This window comes from Miscanthus floridulus, unplaced genomic scaffold, assembly GCF_019320115.1.
Source record: "Miscanthus floridulus cultivar M001 unplaced genomic scaffold, ASM1932011v1 fs_128_3_4, whole genome shotgun sequence".
Taxonomy (NCBI): domain Eukaryota; kingdom Viridiplantae; phylum Streptophyta; class Magnoliopsida; order Poales; family Poaceae; genus Miscanthus; species Miscanthus floridulus.
Window position 1 is genome coordinate 22,657 of NW_027096230.1, and position 19,540 is coordinate 42,196.

Sequence of the window (19,540 nt, forward strand, 5' to 3'; positions counted from 1 at the left end):
GCTGGGGGCGCGCAGCGAGGGACGCCGGGGGAGCCCAGTGAGGGACGCTAGGGGCGGGCAGTGCGGGACGCCGGGGGTGGGCGCCGGGGCGGCCGGGCGCAGCTACAGGAGGCCGCCGGCGGTGGTGGCTGGGGTGGAAGAGGGGGGCCGGCGAGGGGCGTGGGGCGCGGGGCGGCCGCCGGTGGGAGCTGAGGTCGGGGGAGGGGCGGCCAGGCGCGGGGCGGCGCGTAGGCGGGGCGGCCAACGGCGTGGCGGGCGGGCGGCGAGGTGAGCGGCGGCGGGGGTAAAGAACCGAGCGCGGGCGCAGGCCGGAGGGAAGAAGAGGGATTTTGGGGATTTTGGGCCGACGTCGGTTTTTTTAGGTTTTGGGTCTTTGCCGAAGGCCCAGATTCAGGGCCCTCGGCAAAGATGTTTTTATTTTTTTAAAAAAAATTCTTTGCCGAGTGCCCCTGGCCCAGCACTCGGCAAAGATAGTATTTGCCGAGTGCCAAGCTGGCACTCGGCAAATTTTCAGTTTTTTTTACCCCAAATTTTTTGTTGGGCCCGCCTACATTGTTTACAACTTCATGTTCAAATTTGGTGCTTTTTCTAGTTTTTTGTTATATTTGGTTGATTAATTTGATTATGTTGAATTTTTATATATAATTCAAATTTGAACTGCAAGTGCATGGAATATTATAATATAGTGCTTCGAAAAATGTTATTCATGGTATTTTGTGTATGTTGAGTCTCTATCCACGAACTCGCATCAAATTTCGCGCATCTTCTTCACGTAACATGACGAGCCACTTGCCGGGAAAGTGTTTTAAAATTATATAAAGTCCATACGAAGTCCGAAAATCACGAAACTTGTTGAGGTGTCATGTTATCACATGTGTAGGATGTGGTAAAAAATTGAGAATGTTTCGAGCAAGTTGCGACGTCAGATGCATAAAACCCAGACATCTCCACAAATTTCGAGCAAGTTACGACGTGGAGATGTTTAAGGTTGAAGGAGATACGGTTTGCTTCGTACACGTGAGCGGTGAGAAGATAAGGGTGGAAGAGAAAAAAGAAAAGAAAAGACAAGAAAAAAAGAAAAAAAAAGATATTATGAATATTTCGTTCTTTTGGACTACCAAACAGAGCTGTTTTATCAAATAGTCTAAAAAAATTTGGTTTAACTCCTCAAATAAGCCGTAACTGAGATGAACCCGTAACCGAACTGTTTTAGCGGGAGCCGAAGATCTACGAGCCCTAGATGTACTGTGTGCAAGTGTACTGCATGCATGGCAATGCAAGCTGCAAAGCATTTGTACCTTTCTTTCTGTGCAGAGGCCAGGGTATATTATATAATATATATACTGTATATGTATGCTGGCCAGCTGTACAAGGCATGGGTAGCTTTTGCATTTGCACGACACCGACCAGCGGTAGCTAGCTTAGCTAGTAGCTACCTAGAGCTCTTCTTCTCCATCCACCCCAGTCGTCCAACAGTCCACACCGGCCGGCCTGCACTGCAAATCTGCAATGGCGGCGCTACTTGCTGCATCAGCAGAGGCGGCTCTTCTTCTCCTAGTATTATCGGTTCTCGCCGCGGTGGCGCTGAGATGCGGCGATGCGCTGAGCCTGGATTTGTACGACGAGAGCTGCCCGGAGGCGGAGGCGGCGGTGACGGCGGCCGTGCGGCAGGCCATGGCCAACGACCGCACCGTGGCGGCCGGGCTCCTCCGAATGCATTTCCACGACTGCTTCGTCAGGGTACGTACGTCCATCGATCTCTCTCCATGAAGGAACGTGTCCTGCATCACAAGACTTCCTCCAACTACCGCAACGTACCTCCTGGTACAATGCCACTGCGAGATTAGTCTACCTCTAATCTCTATCATAAGACTCCCTCCAGCTATGACAAGATATACAAGAACTACGAGATACACCCGGGGGCTGCTCTACTTTAGAAACTATCATATTCATGGCTACGAAGATTTCAGACCACGCAACAAAATGCTCGATGAATCAAAACAGCACACCAGGAGGGTATTTATAGACCAAAGAAGCGGTGCACATGGACTAGGAGCACCAACGGAACAAACCTAACAAAGGGCATAGTGAAAAGACATAATTCAATGAAAGAGGACTCAGGCGTGAAGGAACAGTACTCAAGGACAAGCATATTTGAAAGGATATACCAACACTGTACAACTCGTGAGCAAACAGCATTTACACTCAACCACTACCATACAACCACATCTGACAATAGCAGACTACTAGAGGATATGCCAAGACCCTGCACCCGAGTTCTTTTTGGGTAAAAGAACCCGGATATACGCTCAGGGGCTGCAACAGAAGAGGTTTTTCAGCTCTTTTGAACAACATAAGATTTAAGACCCTCTAGCTCCTTGTTCCAAATAGCAAGAGGCTCGAGGGCTACACTCAGTGAGTGCAATTTTTTCCTTGAAAAAAGCGCACATCACCAAGAAGACTTCTTCAAGACAAACCACTTCAAGGACTCACGACAAAAAGAACCCAGACCGAGCTATATCCGAGTTCTTTTTGATAAAGAACCCAGGAATATGCTCGGAAGCCCTTCGACGAAGAATCAGAGCAATTTCAAGACAAGACCCTTCAGCTCCTTTTTCCAAATAGCAAGAGGCTCAGGGGCTTCTTTTTCCAAGACAAGACACCACTCGAAGATCCCAAGAAGCGCTCCATGGTTTCACTCAAGAAAGCACTCGAATGATGCTTGTTCCTGCTCGGCATGACCTGAAGGAGCAAGATGAGGCTTCTAGAGCTCAACCATGAAGTGCTCGAGGGCTTGTCGATATGGGACCCACGGGATACCCCACAAGGAAGGGAGAAGACCTAGTCTAACTAGGATTCTTTCCATGTAATCTTAGTAGTAGTAGTATTCTGTAATCCTACTAGGAACTCTCATTGTAAACCGAGTAGGACTCTAGCCTCCTGACTATATAAAGGAGGGTGGAGTTCTTGAAGAAAGGACAGACAATATAACACAACACTTTACAATCAATCCAATGCAAAGGCTAACACCGACTAGATGTAGGGCTATTACTCGATCATGGTCGAGGCCTAAACCAGGATAAATCGACTGTCTCTTGCGTTTACCGTCGAGTTCTGCATATGCTGAAGCCCAAACAAAATGCCCTAGAGACCCCCATGGCAGGCTATCGGTGGTGAAACATCGATAGCCGCTTTGCCTCATCCAGTCGCTCATTGGTCTTTGGGTTCGGCGTGTCAAAGATGTCTTTCATGTGACAGGTGACGACCGCCATGTTGTACGCCACATGGGGGAAGCGGAGGCCACTAGGAGCCCCCATGCGGGTGTCGTCATCATCACCGAGAGGGTGCATGGCTTGTTGCCATGCAAAGTCCTGCCTTTGGCGCTTGAGCTCTGCCTCGGTGGCCCCCAAGTCCACCTGCCAAGCTCGCAAGTGGTCTGCATTCTCCTAAAGGTAGGCCACACGGCTATGGGGACTCTGGTCTAGCAACTTGATCCCAGGTGCCTCCTCAGCAAGATCCTTGCCATTGATGTGGTAGCACATGCACGGTGGGCGTTGTAGTCGATGTCATTGGAGTCATACTCTGAGCCATTCCCCAAAAGGATCTCGAGGAAGCTACAGAGCGAGGGGATGTCGGTCCCCGCCATGCTAGAGAGGATGGCACTCCATGGTGCCTCACAACTGATGAGGTGCTCTAGCTCCAACTGGAAGGATGTTGCCGCGTTATGTATCTCAAAAGGCAGGTCCGGGAGGTAGTACCCGATGTGGTCAGGCGGCGGGAGCACCTCACCAGTGGTGATCTAGTGTTAGACGTTGTCTAGGATGTAAAACATCTGGCAACGGTCTGACATGATGGGGTTTGGGCCTAGACCATGCCGGATCTGGAGGGCTAGAACCTCGAGATCTGCTCCCAGAAGTCCTAGCGGAGGGGGCGACTAAAAGGTCCTAATGGCTAGAGGGGGTGTGAATAGCCTATTAAAAAATTTCTATAACAACACTTAGCAAACCGGTTAGACAATTATAAGGCGAAGCAAGTGTTGCCCTAGCCTACTAAAATTGCAAGCCACCTACCACAATTCTAGTTTTATAGTTTCTATCCACACAATAGCTATGTCACTACACTAAGTTAGTGTGCTCTCAAATGCTAACTAAAGAGCCATACTAACCAAACTAACAAGCTCTCACAACTAGCTACACTAAAGAGCTTGACAACTAGTTTGCGGTATTATAAAGAGAGAGAGCAAGATAGTTATACCGCTATGTCGAGGAGTGAACCAATCAATCACAAGAATGCATATATCAATGAAGACCAATCACCTCGGAATCAAATGATGACACAATGATTTTTTACCAAGGTTCTCTTGTTTGCCGGCAAGCTAGTCCTCGTTGTGGTGATTCACTCACTTGGAGGTTCACACGCTAATTGGCATCACACGCCAAACCCTCAATAGGGTGCCACACAACCAACACAAGATGAGGATCACATAAGCCATGAGCAATTCACTAGAGTACCTTTTGGTTCTTCATCGGGGAAAGGTCAAGAACCCCTCACAATCACCACGATCGGAGCTTGAGACAGTCACCAACCTCCACTTGATGATCCTCGCTGCTCCAAGCCATCTAGGTGGAGGCTACCACCAAGAGTAACAAGTGAATTCCATAGCGAAACACGAACACCAAGTGCCTCTAGATGCAAATACTCAAGCAATGCACTTGGATTCACTCCCAATCTCACAAAGATGATGAATCTATGATGGAGATGAGTGGGAGGGCTTTGGCTAAGCTCATGAGGTTGCTATGTCAATGCAAATGGCCAAGAAGGTGAGCTAGAGCTAGCCATGGGGCTTAAATAGAAGCCCCCATGAAATAGAGCTGTTGTACCCCTTCCCTAGGCACTACTCGGGGTGACCGGACGCTCTGATCAGATCGACTGGATGCAGGACCCTAGCATCCGGTCACCCGATGCTTGCCATGTGTTATCGGCTTCAAACGCTAATCGCCCGATCTCAATGGTCATTAGTACATTTAAGTAGTGACCGGACGTGCTGCTCAAAGTGACCGGACTTAGGACCCCAGCGTCCGATCACTCACTGTCTCCTTTGTGTGCTTCCACATCAGCAGGACCAGATGCACCCTGTTAGCATCCGATCATGAAGTGACCCAGCGTTTGGTCGAAGACCGACGCTAGTGTCTTCACTACTTCCACTGATCGGACGCACCACGGTCCAGTTGAGGCCAGCGTCCGGTGCACTCTATGAAATCCTATCTTTTCTGTATAGTGCGCCGGTGCTCAAATGTTCCAACCACCAAGTGTATCACCTTGTGCACATGTGTTAGCATATTTTTACAAATGTTTTCAAGGGTGTTTGCACTCCACTAGATCCTAAATGCATATGCAATGAGTTAGAGCATCTAGTGGCACTATGATAACTGCATTACGATACGAGTTTCACCCCTCTTAATAGTATGGCTATCGAACCTAAATGTGATCACACTCACTAAGTGTCTCGATCACCAAAACAAAATGGCTCCTACCATTTATACCTTAGCCTTGAGCCTTTTATTTTCTTTGTCTTTTTCCAAGTCCAAGCACTTGATCATCACCATGGAATTTCCACCATCATCATGTCATGATCTTCATTTGCTTCACCACTTGGAGTAGTGCTACCTATCTGTCAGTGTTTCAAGTAAACACCAACTAGTAAATTTATATTATTATGCGTTGGGCCCGGATGGTGTGCTAAAAAGACACAAGGTTTATACTGGTTTGGGTAGAATGTCCCTACGTCCAGTTTGTGGCTGCTGCTCATGTTATTTGCACTAAAAGGTTCGTAGTAGGGGGTACAAACGGGTGAGAGAGGGACATGACCCAAGTCTCATATGGAAAGGTCGAACGGGTGCTGAGAGCTTCGATGCTGCTCAGCTATGTGTGATGTGTTGAATGAATCCATGAATCGATCCCCCCCTCTAGTGGGATGCCCTACCTTCCCTTTTATAGACTAAGGGGGAGCAGGGATTATAGATGAGAGAAAGAAGAAAAACTAGAGGCAAAGAAGGTCCTTCGAAGGTGCTAGGTCTTCCTTTTCCTCTAAGCCAGCCGTGCTGACACGGTAGATGGTGCCAGGGATTGCTCCATGCTGGGCGTCTGTCCATTGATGATGCCATGTGTTGACTTGATCAACAAGTGGTTGCATCCCATCCCGCCCTAGCGGGTGGTGTGACGGACCAATGTGTTGATCCGCAACCCTATGGGGAGCGGATGGCGTAGTGACTGCACGCTCATCACTATAGAGGACATGAGTCTCTTCTTGGACCGTAGTGGTTGTCGTATGGTTCTATCAGGATCTGTGCCCAAGGGCCAATGGCGGCACCCATAACACTATAAAACAAATGTCGGCGCCTATAACACTATTTGGGCTCTGACATGCCCGAAAGGGCCTTAAAGAATCCGCCTTGTCATGTCCTGACGATACTTTCCTGCAGGAGTGCAAGGTACGGTCCTTGGTATTGCGGTTGACTTGAGTGCCCTGCCTTATCTACACGCGTAGTTTGAAGGAGTAGTGTATAGATGTCAAGCGAGGCGGAGCCAGCCCTAAGTCATCGGGCGAGGCAGAGTCTGCCCCAGATGTCGGGCGAAGCGGAGTCTGCCCCTAGACGTTGGGCAAGGTGGAGTCTACCCCTGGATGTCGGGCGGGGTGGAGTCTGCCCCTAGATGTCGGGCGAAGTGGAGTCTACCCCTGGACATCAGGCGAGGTGGAGCCCAGCCCCTAGACATCGGGCAAAGCAGAGTCTACCCCTAGACGTTGGGCGAGGCAAAGCCCAACCCCCAGACGTTGAGCGAGATAGAGTCTACCCCTAGACATCGGGTGAAGTGGAGTCTGCCCCTAGACATCGGGCGAGGCAGAGCCCAGCCCTCAGCTGTTGGGCGAAGCGAAGTCTACCCCTGGATGTCGGGCAAGGCGGAGCCCAGCCCCTAGCTGTCGGGCGAGGCAGAGCCAGCCCTCAGCCGTTGGGTGAGGCGTAGTCTAGCCCTCGTGGGTCGGGCGAGATAGAGCCAGCCCTCAGGGGTCAGGCGAGGTAGAGCCAACCTTCGATCGTTGGGCAAAAAGTGTAGTTGCGTTCTTGTCTGTTCGGAAGCATCAATATTTAATGGTTATTAGCTCCTCCTCTTTGGTTACCCTAGTATTTGGTCCCTGATAGTAGCCCCCGAGCCCTCGGGTGATTCAGATAGAATCGCTCGGGGGGTAATTTGACTTGCCAGAGGGTGCGCGCGAGCGCACCCGATGGGTGTAGCCCCCGAGCCCCCAGGTGATTTGGATAGAGTCGCCCGAGGGGTATTGCGATTCGCCAGAGGGTGCGCACGAGCGCACCCATCGGGTGTAGCCCCCGGGTGATTCGGGTAGAATCGCCCGGGGGGTAATTCGGACCCTTCGCGGGTATGGCTGTGAGATTTGGTGTTTTTGATAACTGGATAGTTTGATTGGAGTCCTGGTATCCCATTCATGGGGATCCGGCAAGGGTCAGCCTGGCTGAGACTCAATCGTGGGCCAAGATGCCCGTGGCATTTCGCACGCCTGGGTTTTGACCGCTTGCGGGGCCCACTCCTTTCCACCCCTTATCGTAGGAGGACTTGGGCCAACCATCGACCTCCTAGGCCCAGACGGGGCATAGAGGCGTTTTTTGATCCATATTCTTCTTGCTCGTCATGAGTCCCGGTTCGCCTGGGGAGGCGAAATGTCCGATTGGTTTTTCAAAACAAAAGATATGGATTGCATGCACATATCTCATGATCGTGATGTTATAGCAGATCGTGGTAGGTGTGAAGATTAAGGCGGATGGTTGGTTTTCTCACATTCGTCGCCCCTATAAAACCAAAGGGTTCGCCCCTAGGGTTTCATACTTTGCCTCCTCGCCTCTGCATCTGCACCTTCCGCCGTGAATCACCTATTTCTTCTGCTTTCGCATCCTAAGCCGTTGAATCCGCATCCACCCATCCCAATCTTCCAATGGAGCCGGGGGGTAGATCCGATATCACCCCCTAGCATCTGGAGGGCCTCATTTGCCGTGGCCTTCTTTGCGCGTGGACTGCCGCCAAGGAGTGGCGGCTGCCCGGCAATGAGGATGCGCCATCGCCGCCCGATGGGCATGTCGTATCCTTTGCTCACTTCCACGAGCAGGGATTCACCACCTTGCCCACAAGTTTCTTTTGGGTTTGCTGCACTACTATAAGGTGGAGCTGCAGCATCTTACTCCCAATGGAGTGCAACACATTATGACATTCGTCACCCTATGTGAGGGGTTCCTAGGGATTAGTACCCACTTTGACCTATGGTGGTACTTCTTCATTGTCACCCCCTGAAGAAGCGAGATAAGAAGCAAGAGCTGAATGTGCTGATGGGATGCACCGGCATCTAGCTCCGTAACAACCGGGTCAGTGAATACCCGCCGATGCGTCTGTCGACCTCCAACAAAGGGTGGCATTCACATTGGTTTTATGTCAAGGACGACGCGGCCACCCCCTTGCCTGCGTTCACCAGGCGCCTCATCGTAGAGGTCCTGGAATCATGGAGAAAGTGGGGGGTCCCGAATAAAGAAAAGAAGAAAAATCTAGGACCATCTCGTCGCCATCCAAATTCTAAAAGAGAGGGGCATGAAGGTGTCGAGGATCATCGGCGCCTACCACATGAGGAGGGTGGCGCCGCTAATGGCGCGTGCGCTTCCCCTGCACCTGATGTCGCCCAGAGCGTCATTCGACGGGACGGCGCTCGCTGAGGGAGCGCTCTCCCCCTCTGAAGTGGCGCAGCACATCAAGGAGGCGATGGAGATTTCCCAAGACGGCTCCGGCACCATTCTTGATTTTTGTGTATCCGGTGCCGAGGCATCCCCCAATGCGGCTAGAACCAGGGTACATTGACTTCATAAGTTCTCTTTCTTCATGCCTCCTTTTTAGTTGAACTCCCAACCCCTTGATGCTGATATTGAGATAGGGGGACTAGCCAAAGAGACTCGTCTTTATGGACAACCCAGCTTCGCTGCCGAAGGACCCGTTTGTGGCGGTAGCGAATGGCACCACGGTTGAGTGGCAGAAAAGACCAAGGAGGACGAGAGGAGGAAGAAGCAATAGAAGTTGAGGGCACAGGAGCAAGGAGAGGAGACAGACAGTGATGATGATGATGACGATGATGAGGATGATGAGGTAGTAGCTGACACTAAGTGGGATGACCTGGCGAGTGAGGATGCGCTGATAGGTGTATACTTGTCTGTGTAGGAGCCTTTCCCATTCCATGCAGGGGAAAGCACGTCTGCGGGGTCGGTGGAGACGGACCGAACCATTGGCCAACCCTAGGAGACATTTGGAGTGGGCGGGTCTGCCACCATGCCCGAGGTGCCAGCGTAGGGGGGTTGCCCCACTACCGCACCTCAAGAGCTATCAGGGGGGCGGATCTGTTGCCATGCCCATGGTGTCGCTGGAGGGGGCAGCTCTGCTGCCGCACCCCCAGATGCAAGGGAGGTGGGTCCCTCTGCCTAGGAGCAGGGGGCGAGCTCAAAATGGTCCTGCCCCGATGAGACAGAGCAGTGGCCTAGGGGTTCATCCCCCAAATGTCTCCACCACCCAACAGCTCCAACGTAAGTCATCGGCTTCTCTGTGTTTCTCTGTTTTTGCCTGTCGTCATCGTGACACAAGCCTTTTGTTTCTTCTGCATCATTGGGAGATGGGTCAAATGGGGTACTTCTTTAGTGCTAGCACCCAAGAAGAGTGTCGCCCTTCAAGCAAGGCGGGGGCCATCGCCCGACGTTGCTCCTATTTTGGACGAGAGCGAAGCCGGTGTCACAGCCTCGTTGGCCGATTAGGCATCACCTGCGGTGGTGCCCATGCCCTTGGTGGGTCAAGCGATCAGCGAGGCTGAGGGGGTGCCCTCAGAGGTTGCCGAGCAAATGTCGACGGAAGCATTTCCGTGGCTAACGTCAGAGCGGGCGGAGCTGCCGGTCCCATTCATTACGTCGGCCACGGCAGGCGTGGCGTAGCTAGACGAGGTCCCATAGATAGAGGCGGAAGTGACAGATGCTATGACTGATGGGTCATAGCCAAAAGATACTGTAATAGAACCGACCAAATCATAAGAACGTAAGTACAAAAAATCACCGAAGCGATCAAATTCCTGTACTTAAGCTCCCATAATCCCGGTAGTCCGAAAATCACGAAGGATTTCAACCAACTCTCGACATACAAACCAAGATCGTAGTGATTCAATACAACACATCATCCGTTACAACATTTCATAATAAGCATTCGGATACATCCATCAGAGTTTAAATAGAATATTACAAACCAAGTTTGAGTGTGCGGAAGCAACATAGTTTGGTACAAAACATCGTAGTTTTCAATTACATTGCCAAGTCTGAGTTATGTCCCACAAAAGCATTATCAGGTACGAGAACTAGTAGAGACTGCGCCCAATGGTCTAGTCTTCATCCCCAGCTGGGAGAAGGCAGTACTTGCAGCAACCAAAGTAGAACTGGTCATCTACAATAGGTGGGAGATAAACCCTGAGTACGAGAAGGTACCCAGCTAGACTTACCCATCAAAACCAGAAATAAAAGACACCAAGGATCATGCAAGGCTTTTCAGGTAGACACCAAGGATCATGCAAGGCTTTTCAGGTAGACTTACCCTTCTGCCAGGATGATCAAGACTTTTAAATCACCTGCCCTTGGACTCACGCCTACGGCTCCCTTCCGAGGCATACTTTATACTTATCGACTCCTGGCCTGAGTTGAGCTACTCGGCTTCGCGGTCGGTCTTCTGACACGGCCAACTAAGAGAGAGGCATGCGTTCAACATGAACAGGAAAGGCTCCAAGAATCAGTCCTTAAGCGACACAGACGGAGTCACTGCAAACCGGCAATCCTCCGTCCGGTCTTCATTTCAAATTAAGACTAGTTCTTTTCCACGATAGCAAATATAGCCAACCGTGCCACATGTATCTTCCTATATCTTGTAGCACCCGGTTTTAAAGACAAAACCAGATACATACTATATGTGAGCCCAGGAAGTCAAATCTCACATATAGCCACAAATAAGGATAATATCAAGAGACAATACTTATTACATAACGTATTAGTAAAAAGGAAAATAACCTCAGAGTAAAGACAGCGAAAAGTTGACTCCGATCTTCTGGTGAAGACTCCAAATTCACAGGGACGACTGACTGGTTGACCACAAGCCTAACTCCTCCAAACTAGCAATCTGGTACCCATCCAGGATTTTTATCCAATGTATAGAAAAATAAAGCAAGCGTAAGTACATGTCGTACTTAACAATTATATCATGGGGTTCATGAGGCTCAAAATGGCTGACACTGGTTTACTGCGATTAGCTTTAATAGGTCATCTTTTTAAGCAATTGAGTAGCAAAGAATTTATCATTCCCATAAACACATGATCAGGTAAACATGATAATGTATAGCATAAACATTGATCATTAGCATCATCATTATCCATTAGTGATCATCTCTATTCCATAAGGGTCCAAGGCCGCTCATATCCGTGAGCACGGCTGTTATAACAGTTTTATACTCTGTAGAGTTTGTACACGTTCACTGTGAGTTATGATTTACCCTTTCGCCCGAGGTAGCTATTCTCTTGACCCACTTCCAAGGAAGGTCGGCAGGGTTCACTATAAAGCCTTTCAAAGAATTCATCTAACATGTTAGGGCCGCCAGGCGTATGTGGCCCATCTCTAGGAGTGGCAAGCGTGGGCATCGCAGCACGGTACACACTTCCTAGCAGCAAAGGAAACATACCCCGCGCCTCAAAGGTAACCACTAACAAGCTAGAAAAGATCCTCATACTGAGCTAAAGCCAGAGCCATATGGCCCTCACAGCTATACTGTAAGTCCCGGATGATCGCTTACAGATAAGTCCTTAGGGAGAGGAATCTAAAGCATATAAACACTTCAGCCCCCTGGTTCCATGTTACTAAAAAGTCATGTTTTAATGTTTATTGCATATATCATTAGTCAAGTTACAAGATCATGGTTTTGATTAAGCACTAGCAAAAACTATCCCAATGCAATATCCCAAAGGTATCAAGGTACAAGATATCAAATGTCTAGGATATCCTTAATGGTAACAAGGGAGACACATGCAATATGAATTTAGTGATTAAATGTTAATAGGTAACAAGGATAATCCCATGCTATACTTGCCTTATACACCGATCCTTCGGTAAGCTTTATTCTTTGATGTCTTTCTTCTTCTTCTGGATCATCACGTGTATCTCACCGACTGGACAATCGTAGAACACCACACAAACATCCATACACATACATGCATAGCATACAATTGCATCTATATCAGAACAGTACACCAATCATAGAAAAATAAGTAAAAGAGATTGATATACGATTCTACGCATCACTACGAACACACAGTCGCGAGAAACACGCTAATCGAAGCTACGGTTGAAAAGTTACAACTACCGAGAGATTTGCCTTATATGTGGAAAAATAAACTATAGGCTTCATTTATGTTAACTATATGAATTCATATACAAAATATATTTTATAAATATATAGATTATATTAAGTCAACTTTAGATTTAAATTATAAAACAAAAGTAAAACAAATCATATTTTTATGTATAAAACCTAGTTGCATAATCTTTAATCAAGATATGATTTAAACTATGATTTTTATGAAATAGTAATGTAGTAAACATCATTACTAATACGTAAATCTCATCGTTACGAAACAAACGCAACTTGAACGGACTTTTTCAGAGTTTAAATAAATAAGTTATGATTTAAACAAGTTTTACTTTAGTTAATTAATAGATTAAATCTACTCTTGAATTTCAAGTGTTGAAAACATGCCTAATAGTTATATAAACACGTAGATAACGTAAATACGATCCTAACGCAATTTGAATGGATCAAATCGGACTTAAAACGCAAAAGTTACGCATGAAATAAGATTCAGTGGCATTCCTGTAAATATTTGAACTCATTTTTGAATTAAAGCAATTAAAATTCTGAATTTAAATGCATTTTGGACTGGGCATACTATTTCTAGAAAATACAGGGTTTAAAACAGAAGAAAATAGGACCTAAAAGAAATCAGTTTGAACTAATTTGGATTGCAGGTTATTTTCTTGAAACTCCAGGGGCTAATCTGCAAAACGTGCGGCTTTGACTGCTGGGTTGACTCGGCTGCTGACTGTGCTGACACGTGGCGGCCGGGGATTGGTGCGGTTCACCATGTGGCGTGGTGGATGCGGTGACAGGGCGCCGTGGACTGAGTCCGTGGGTCTACGGTGGACCGCTTATACTTCGAAACGGTGAGTTCTAATCGTGGCCGTCCACCGAAGATCCGATGGCATAGATGGGTGTAGGGCAGCGGGCCACCGAGGAAGAGGCTCACGACGGCGGCGCCATGGGTGCCGGTGTGTGTCGACCTCGCCGGTGACGTCGGTACTGGGATCTCCGGCCACCCCAGACCAATCCGAGGGCCTAGAACGTCGAGCGCATCTACACGAGTCCTTTACGACCAAAAGTGACTGGAATACATAGTCGGGTGATCCCGGTCGGGGGATGATGGCCCGCGTGGCGCCATGGTTGGTGGTTCGGAGCTCGCGGCTACGGCATCCTACTAGCGCACAAATTGATGAACTGAGCGCAGAGGAAGGACGAGGGGCTCACCGCGATGCGTCTGGAGGGGAGCGCAGCGTCCTGGAGAGCTCCGAAGCGGTCATCGACGGCGGCGACAACGTCTGGAGAGAGAGAAGGATGCGGGTGAGATGGAACCCGGGCGAATCAAGACCAAAAAGCGAAATCGATGGTACATACGGGCGCGTTGGGTCGTGGCGAAGCTCGAGGTCACGTCGGCGTCGAGTCTAGGGCGTCGGAGCAGCGGGGCTACGGGCGACAGTGGCGAGCTTCGGCGGCGGTCAGAAAAGAGAGGAGGATGGGGGAGGAAGAAGGGTCGCGGGGCTTTATAGGCCAGATGGTGAGGGGAAAAAGGAAGGGGAGCAAGCGGGATGGGTCACCTTCCGTATGCGGGCGACGGCTTTCCGCGCATGGCCGGCGACTGGAGAAGGAAAGCGCCAAGGAAGAAAGGAAACACGGGGAAGAAGAAAGGAAAGGGAAACAAGGGCGCTGACAGGTGGGCCACCTGCGCAGTGAGTGAAGGGAGAATGGATGGCGTGTGCGGCGAAGGCATTGCGGGCGGCTGATGCGGAGCGGGCTGCGTAGGTGGGCTGGCGCGCTGGAGGCCGAGCGCTTGCGCGAGGCAGGCCGAGCAGCGGGCCGAGGCGGGAAAACGGGAAGGAGGGGAAGGGAGGGGCGGCTGGGCCGAGCGTGGGAGGGAAGAGCGGGCCGAAGGGGGAGATGCGCTGGACTGGGCTGCTAGCAGTGGGCCAGGTGGAGCAGGCTGGGCTAAGCAGTGAAGAAAAGAAGATTTTCAAATAAAAATCCTTTTCTATTTTTAGTTTTCAAATCCAAATTCAAATGTAATACCAAATGCAAATTCAAATAGAGTTTTGAATATACTTTTCAATTCCAATAAAAGTGAGCAATTTTGGTAAGTTTCCAAAAATAACTTTTTAAGTTCTTACATTTTCCAATTCCTTTTCTTTTTCTAATCTTCCAATTCCAAGCTAAATTCAAATCCAATTCAAGTATGGTTTCAAAAATACTTTCCCATTTAATAAAAATGGTCAATTCCATTAGGTTTTCCAAGATAAACTTTACAAATTTTAAAAATACTTTTATTTTCTAATTTTCTTTTCTTTCTTTCTTTTATTTCAAAGCCATTTTCAAACTCTTTTCAAAAACATTCCAATTTACTTTGGAGTTCTGGATCAACATCATTCATCACAATAAATAAGATGCAACAGCATGTATGCTCACACATGTTACTACCTTATAATGTATTTTAAATTAATGAAAAATTTTATTTTCCTATATTTCATGTGCACAAAAATTCATAAATAAATCATTTTAACTCTATTTCAAAAGAAGCAATTTTTAGGGTGTTACATCTCGCAGGTGACATGAAATCACCTGACTTCTACCGTGTTTAAGCAGGGCTAAGCACTATATGAGCCTGAGCTACATAGGATTTAGGGTAACAATATCTGGACAAGGATTGGATAATCAATGCAGCAAGTGTTTACATCCAACACCTAAACTTAATGCAACAATATCTGTAATAATAATACTATAACTGCAGTTCAGAAATTAGGAGGCTTAATATGCTCCGGGGCTTGCCTTTCACAAAGTTGCAAGGACAGTGATCCAGGCACTCAACGGCGACCTCGTCTGGCACTTCTCCTGAAGGCTGCACCTCTTGAACCTCCGGTGTCGGCTGCTGCTGCTCGCTCGGTTCCTCGAATTCCACGTGTTACTCCCTCCGGTACACCTATTGCATGCCGATGCACGAGATAAATATCATGAATGCATAAGAAATGACATGATGCTCATGATGAATGAATCATAGTAAATGTTTAACGAAAACATCACTGGACACCCGTTTACGAGTAAAATAGCTCTATTCAAATCACTTTAAGCATGTATCTAACTTAACTTAAAGAACAAGATATACTTACCTAACTTGCATAACCTAAGATAAAGATGCTCATCTTCAGTTAAAGGCCTAACACCTAGGAACATTACCACAAACTTAGAAATAGTAAAGGTATACATAATTTAACATTTAAAGTTTCATATGCATACAAGTAGTCCCTCAATTCAATCACAACAAGAGTTATACAAATCCAAACGACTTGCATGAGGACTTCTGGAAAGCTTATGAAATTTTCTACAAATCAATGGTAAACAGCAAAGCACGATTCTTATGTTAACCAAATCAATTTCCAGTAAACCTAGAATCTGTCCAGAAATGACAGGGTTACTAGCTTAATTATTTAATGATGATGCAAAAGCATAATTTAACCAAGCTAAGTTAACCAACTTGTTGCACATACTAGAGAAACACTAGAAAGTATAGTGCCAACTTCTAAATAAATTATTTAATATCCTTTTCAAATTTATTTAGTTACTTAGGTGATTAAAGCAATATATAGTAAAACTATTTATAAAAATCTACAAAAATTATAGTAGCTATCTCATGCTTCACATAGACTACCATAAAAATTTCAAAGCCATTGAGCAAGCAGAACTTGCTATCCAAAATAACAAGTGGCATGCCTATTTTTAGCATAATTAGGAAACCCTAATGAAAAGTGTCAAGCAATATATTTCACATTTTTCCTAGCATCATTCTAGCATAAGAACCTTACTCACCAAATTTTACCTATACTGGATCTATAGAAAAATTATGAAAATTCACACAAGATCCATCTATTGATAAAAAGAAATTCTATAACTCAAAAACTATACATGCACTAGCTCTGAAATTTTAACCAGAGATTCTACTAAGCAATAATAGATGACCCACAAAATTTCATCATTTTTGGACCACAGAAACTCAAGATAAAATTCAAACAAGTTTGCATGTATCCAAAAATACATTTCAAAGTCCTATTTAATTTATCCAGAATTTCTAAAACATGTGCTCATATAATATTTATTAAATACTAGACAATACTAGGAACTCAACAAAATTAGAACCACATCATTTGGATCTATATACTAGGAAATACATATTTTGAATATCAATACAAATCTGTGAAATAATAAAGCAAAACAAAATAAGAAAACAAATCACAACCACTGTTGGGCCGGCCCGAAGGAACGGCGGCCCATGACGCGTGCGCAAGCGGCCCAGGCTGGCTGCCTCCTCAGCAGTGGCGACTGACAAAGGGACCCACGCATCAATGAGAGAAATAAAGGAGGAAGAACGGCCGGTGGCGTAGTTCGTCGCCGGTGGCTTCTCCGGCGAAGGCAACGTGCCAACTTGTTCGCCTCACCCGAGCGGACCTAGGGGAACCCTTATTTCAGCTACTGACGCAGCTAGAGGGGGTGGCGATGGCCACGGCGCGCTCGGCCATGGCACGGCCGGCTCCGACGATGCTACGGCGTCGCAGCCCAATAAGGCGACCCTACAAGCTTCGGCAGCACTCCTAGAACCTAGCGCGAGACAGAGGAGGGATGGCAAGGGCACGAGGACTGCTGGCTACGTGGAGCGCCAACTCTGGCGAGGGCAGCCATGGCGGCGGTGGAAGGAAACCGAAGATTCGCCCTTACCGAGGCTCGATTGACCCGACGGTGAGGTGGAGAGGGTAGAGAAGACTACGGCAAGGCTACAGGCGGACTAGGCAACGCGTTTTCGTGGTGGTGAGCGCGCACGACGATGGCGACGCGCGGTCAGCAATGGTGGACTGCTTGAGCTCGCTTGCAGCGCATGGTGGAGGCGAAGAAATGAGAACTGGAGCGGGCGAGTGCGTCGTCAGTCGCGCGAGGCGCGGGGGTGCTCAAGACGCGGCCAGCATGCTAGGATGCCCGTGGCGCGGCCTGTGAGCAGAAGGCCAGCGACGGGTGGCACCACGCGGCAGCAAACTCTGAACCGGTCGGCCACGACGTTACTGAACATTTTCTGAAAACGGTGATTCAGTGTTTGATGACCATGACTGACAGCGCCATTTCATCGTGTCAACACGGCTCAACCAATGATCCTTTGCAAAAACGGTGTTCATGAAAAATGTAGATGTACCATCCAGCTACAATTTCTTTTCAAGGACCATGATTTAATTCGCCATGGATAAGCAGTTACATCAAGCCAAAGATTGCTCAATCACACTGAAATTGCAGTCATGACTTAGAATATTTTTCATTGTTGAAACCAGCATGTAATTCTGACTTGTGGGCCATGTTTGAGCATGTTCCACACATTTTCATGAATTGGTCATAAAACAACTTTTGTTCCTTGATAAATTAGCTACAACTTTGGTAAAGAGTGCATAGCCATGCAAGGTTTCTAAGTTGGTCTTTTGAATCAGTCAAACAGTGACACTCCAAGGGTCAATTCTAGTCAAACCTTCACTTGAGGGCATTTTGGTCATTTTGATCTACATGAACAATGTCCCAACAAGTAACCTAAGTGTAGTTAAGGTGTAATAGACCATGATCAACCACTTTACAAAATTGTTATACCACTTCTAAAGATCACATGTGATAAAGCAATTAAAACAAGCAATTCACTCATATGTTGCAATGCAATGTTTCACATGTTGCATGACTTTGTTGTTATTCTATACTTGTCACATTACTACCATGTTGCCATGTTTCAAGGTATGAGAAATTCATGTTGCATTCATATGTTGCACTACCACCATTCATAAGCAATAAAGTACGAAACAAACAGAATATGCGAATGTTGCATAGGTATGTTTCAATGATAATGGCATGATGACATAGATGATGCACATGTTTATGAAATGACATGCAACTCAGTGGAAGCCAAACACCTAGGGTGTTACAGATACAGTGGCGGCGCCCAAGGCTGCGGGGCGCCCCATGCTACAGGGGGCCAAGATGATGCCCATCGTGGGAAGGACAGAGGGGGTCATGTCCGAGGGACCCCCGAACACCGCGGTGGTTGCCGAGGAGATCAGTAGGGAGTTGTCCTTGGTCCTGACACCGGAGGGTAGCCACCCGCCCACGCAGGATGATCCCTTGCTTTAGTGGGGGAGTTCGTGGGACCCATTGTCGGAACTCTTCACCCTTGACGATGCCGCTGAGGGCATGGAGCGAGAGAGTCTCAACGAGGGGATCACGGCTACGTTGGAAGCTTTGAACCAGGCTAGGGGTGCCTTGTGAGATGTCATTGTTCCCACTGGCTAGGTATTCACTTAGTCTTGACTCTCTCCCTCCTCCTTCCTCCTCTATATTTGTGTTCTGACCACCGTCTTTTTTTAGTCTCTTATTGCTCACAGCCGGGAGAAATCCTGATTCCTTCGTGAACCTAAGGAGGACTAGGACCGCCTTGTCTATCAGGCATGGCTGCATAGGGACGTGACTACCCAGCTCCAACAAAGGGTGGCTGAGTTGACTCCCCTTGCCATGGAGGCTGACAATCTTCGACGGTGGGAGGCTGAGGCCCGCCGGGACACAGAGGACGCCGAGAAGTCTTTTAATGAACTATTAGAGAGGGCACGATAGGATCGGAGGAGGCCGCCAGAGTGCAGAAGGAGCATGATGAGCTGCTCTAGTGGGATGCTGAGACCCACCAGCGGATCATCGACCTCCTGGCTGAGGGTGAGAAGGAGCGGGATCTTAGGCTAGGAGCCGAGGAGAGGTTCATGGCCCTAGAGCAGAGGGCAAAACTGGACACCGAGGGGGTCGCCTGGCTTCGTGAGGAGTGAGATGAGCTATGCTAGACTATGTAGAGGCTCCGCTTGGAGCACGGCGCAACCCACGGGGAGCGTGACCAAGCCGTCCGAGAATGTGACAAGGCATAGCAGAGGATCAGCTCCCTCTAGGCCAAGCTTGGAACCGTGAAAGCCCAGAAGCTAGACACCAAGGGCACCACTGCCGGACTAGCCACGGATCTCACTGAGGCGAGGAGTCTTCTTTAGGTGG

General features: G+C 48.0%; 1 protein-coding gene across 1 annotated transcript; it reads left to right on the plus strand.

The window, feature by feature from the left end:
* Positions 1–1,509: 1,509 nt before the first annotated feature.
* On the plus strand, positions 1,510–2,719 carry LOC136530427 (peroxidase 1-like). Its single transcript, XM_066523166.1, has 2 exons — positions 1,510–1,740; positions 2,549–2,719. Exons 1-2 carry the CDS (start codon positions 1,510–1,512, stop codon positions 2,717–2,719), a joined length of 402 nt encoding a protein of 133 aa, XP_066379263.1.
* Positions 2,720–19,540: the final 16,821 nt, after the last annotated feature.

Excerpts from the sequence above, each read along its gene's own strand:
- LOC136530427 (XM_066523166.1), top strand. The coding sequence starts at position 1,510 with ATGGCGGCGCTACTTGCTGCATCAGCAGAGGCGGCTCTTCTTCTCCTA. Across the intron at positions 1,741-2,548 it reads TCCACGACTGCTTCGTCAGG|GAATATGCTCGGAAGCCCTT; the intron begins GTACGTACGTCC and ends TAAAGAACCCAG.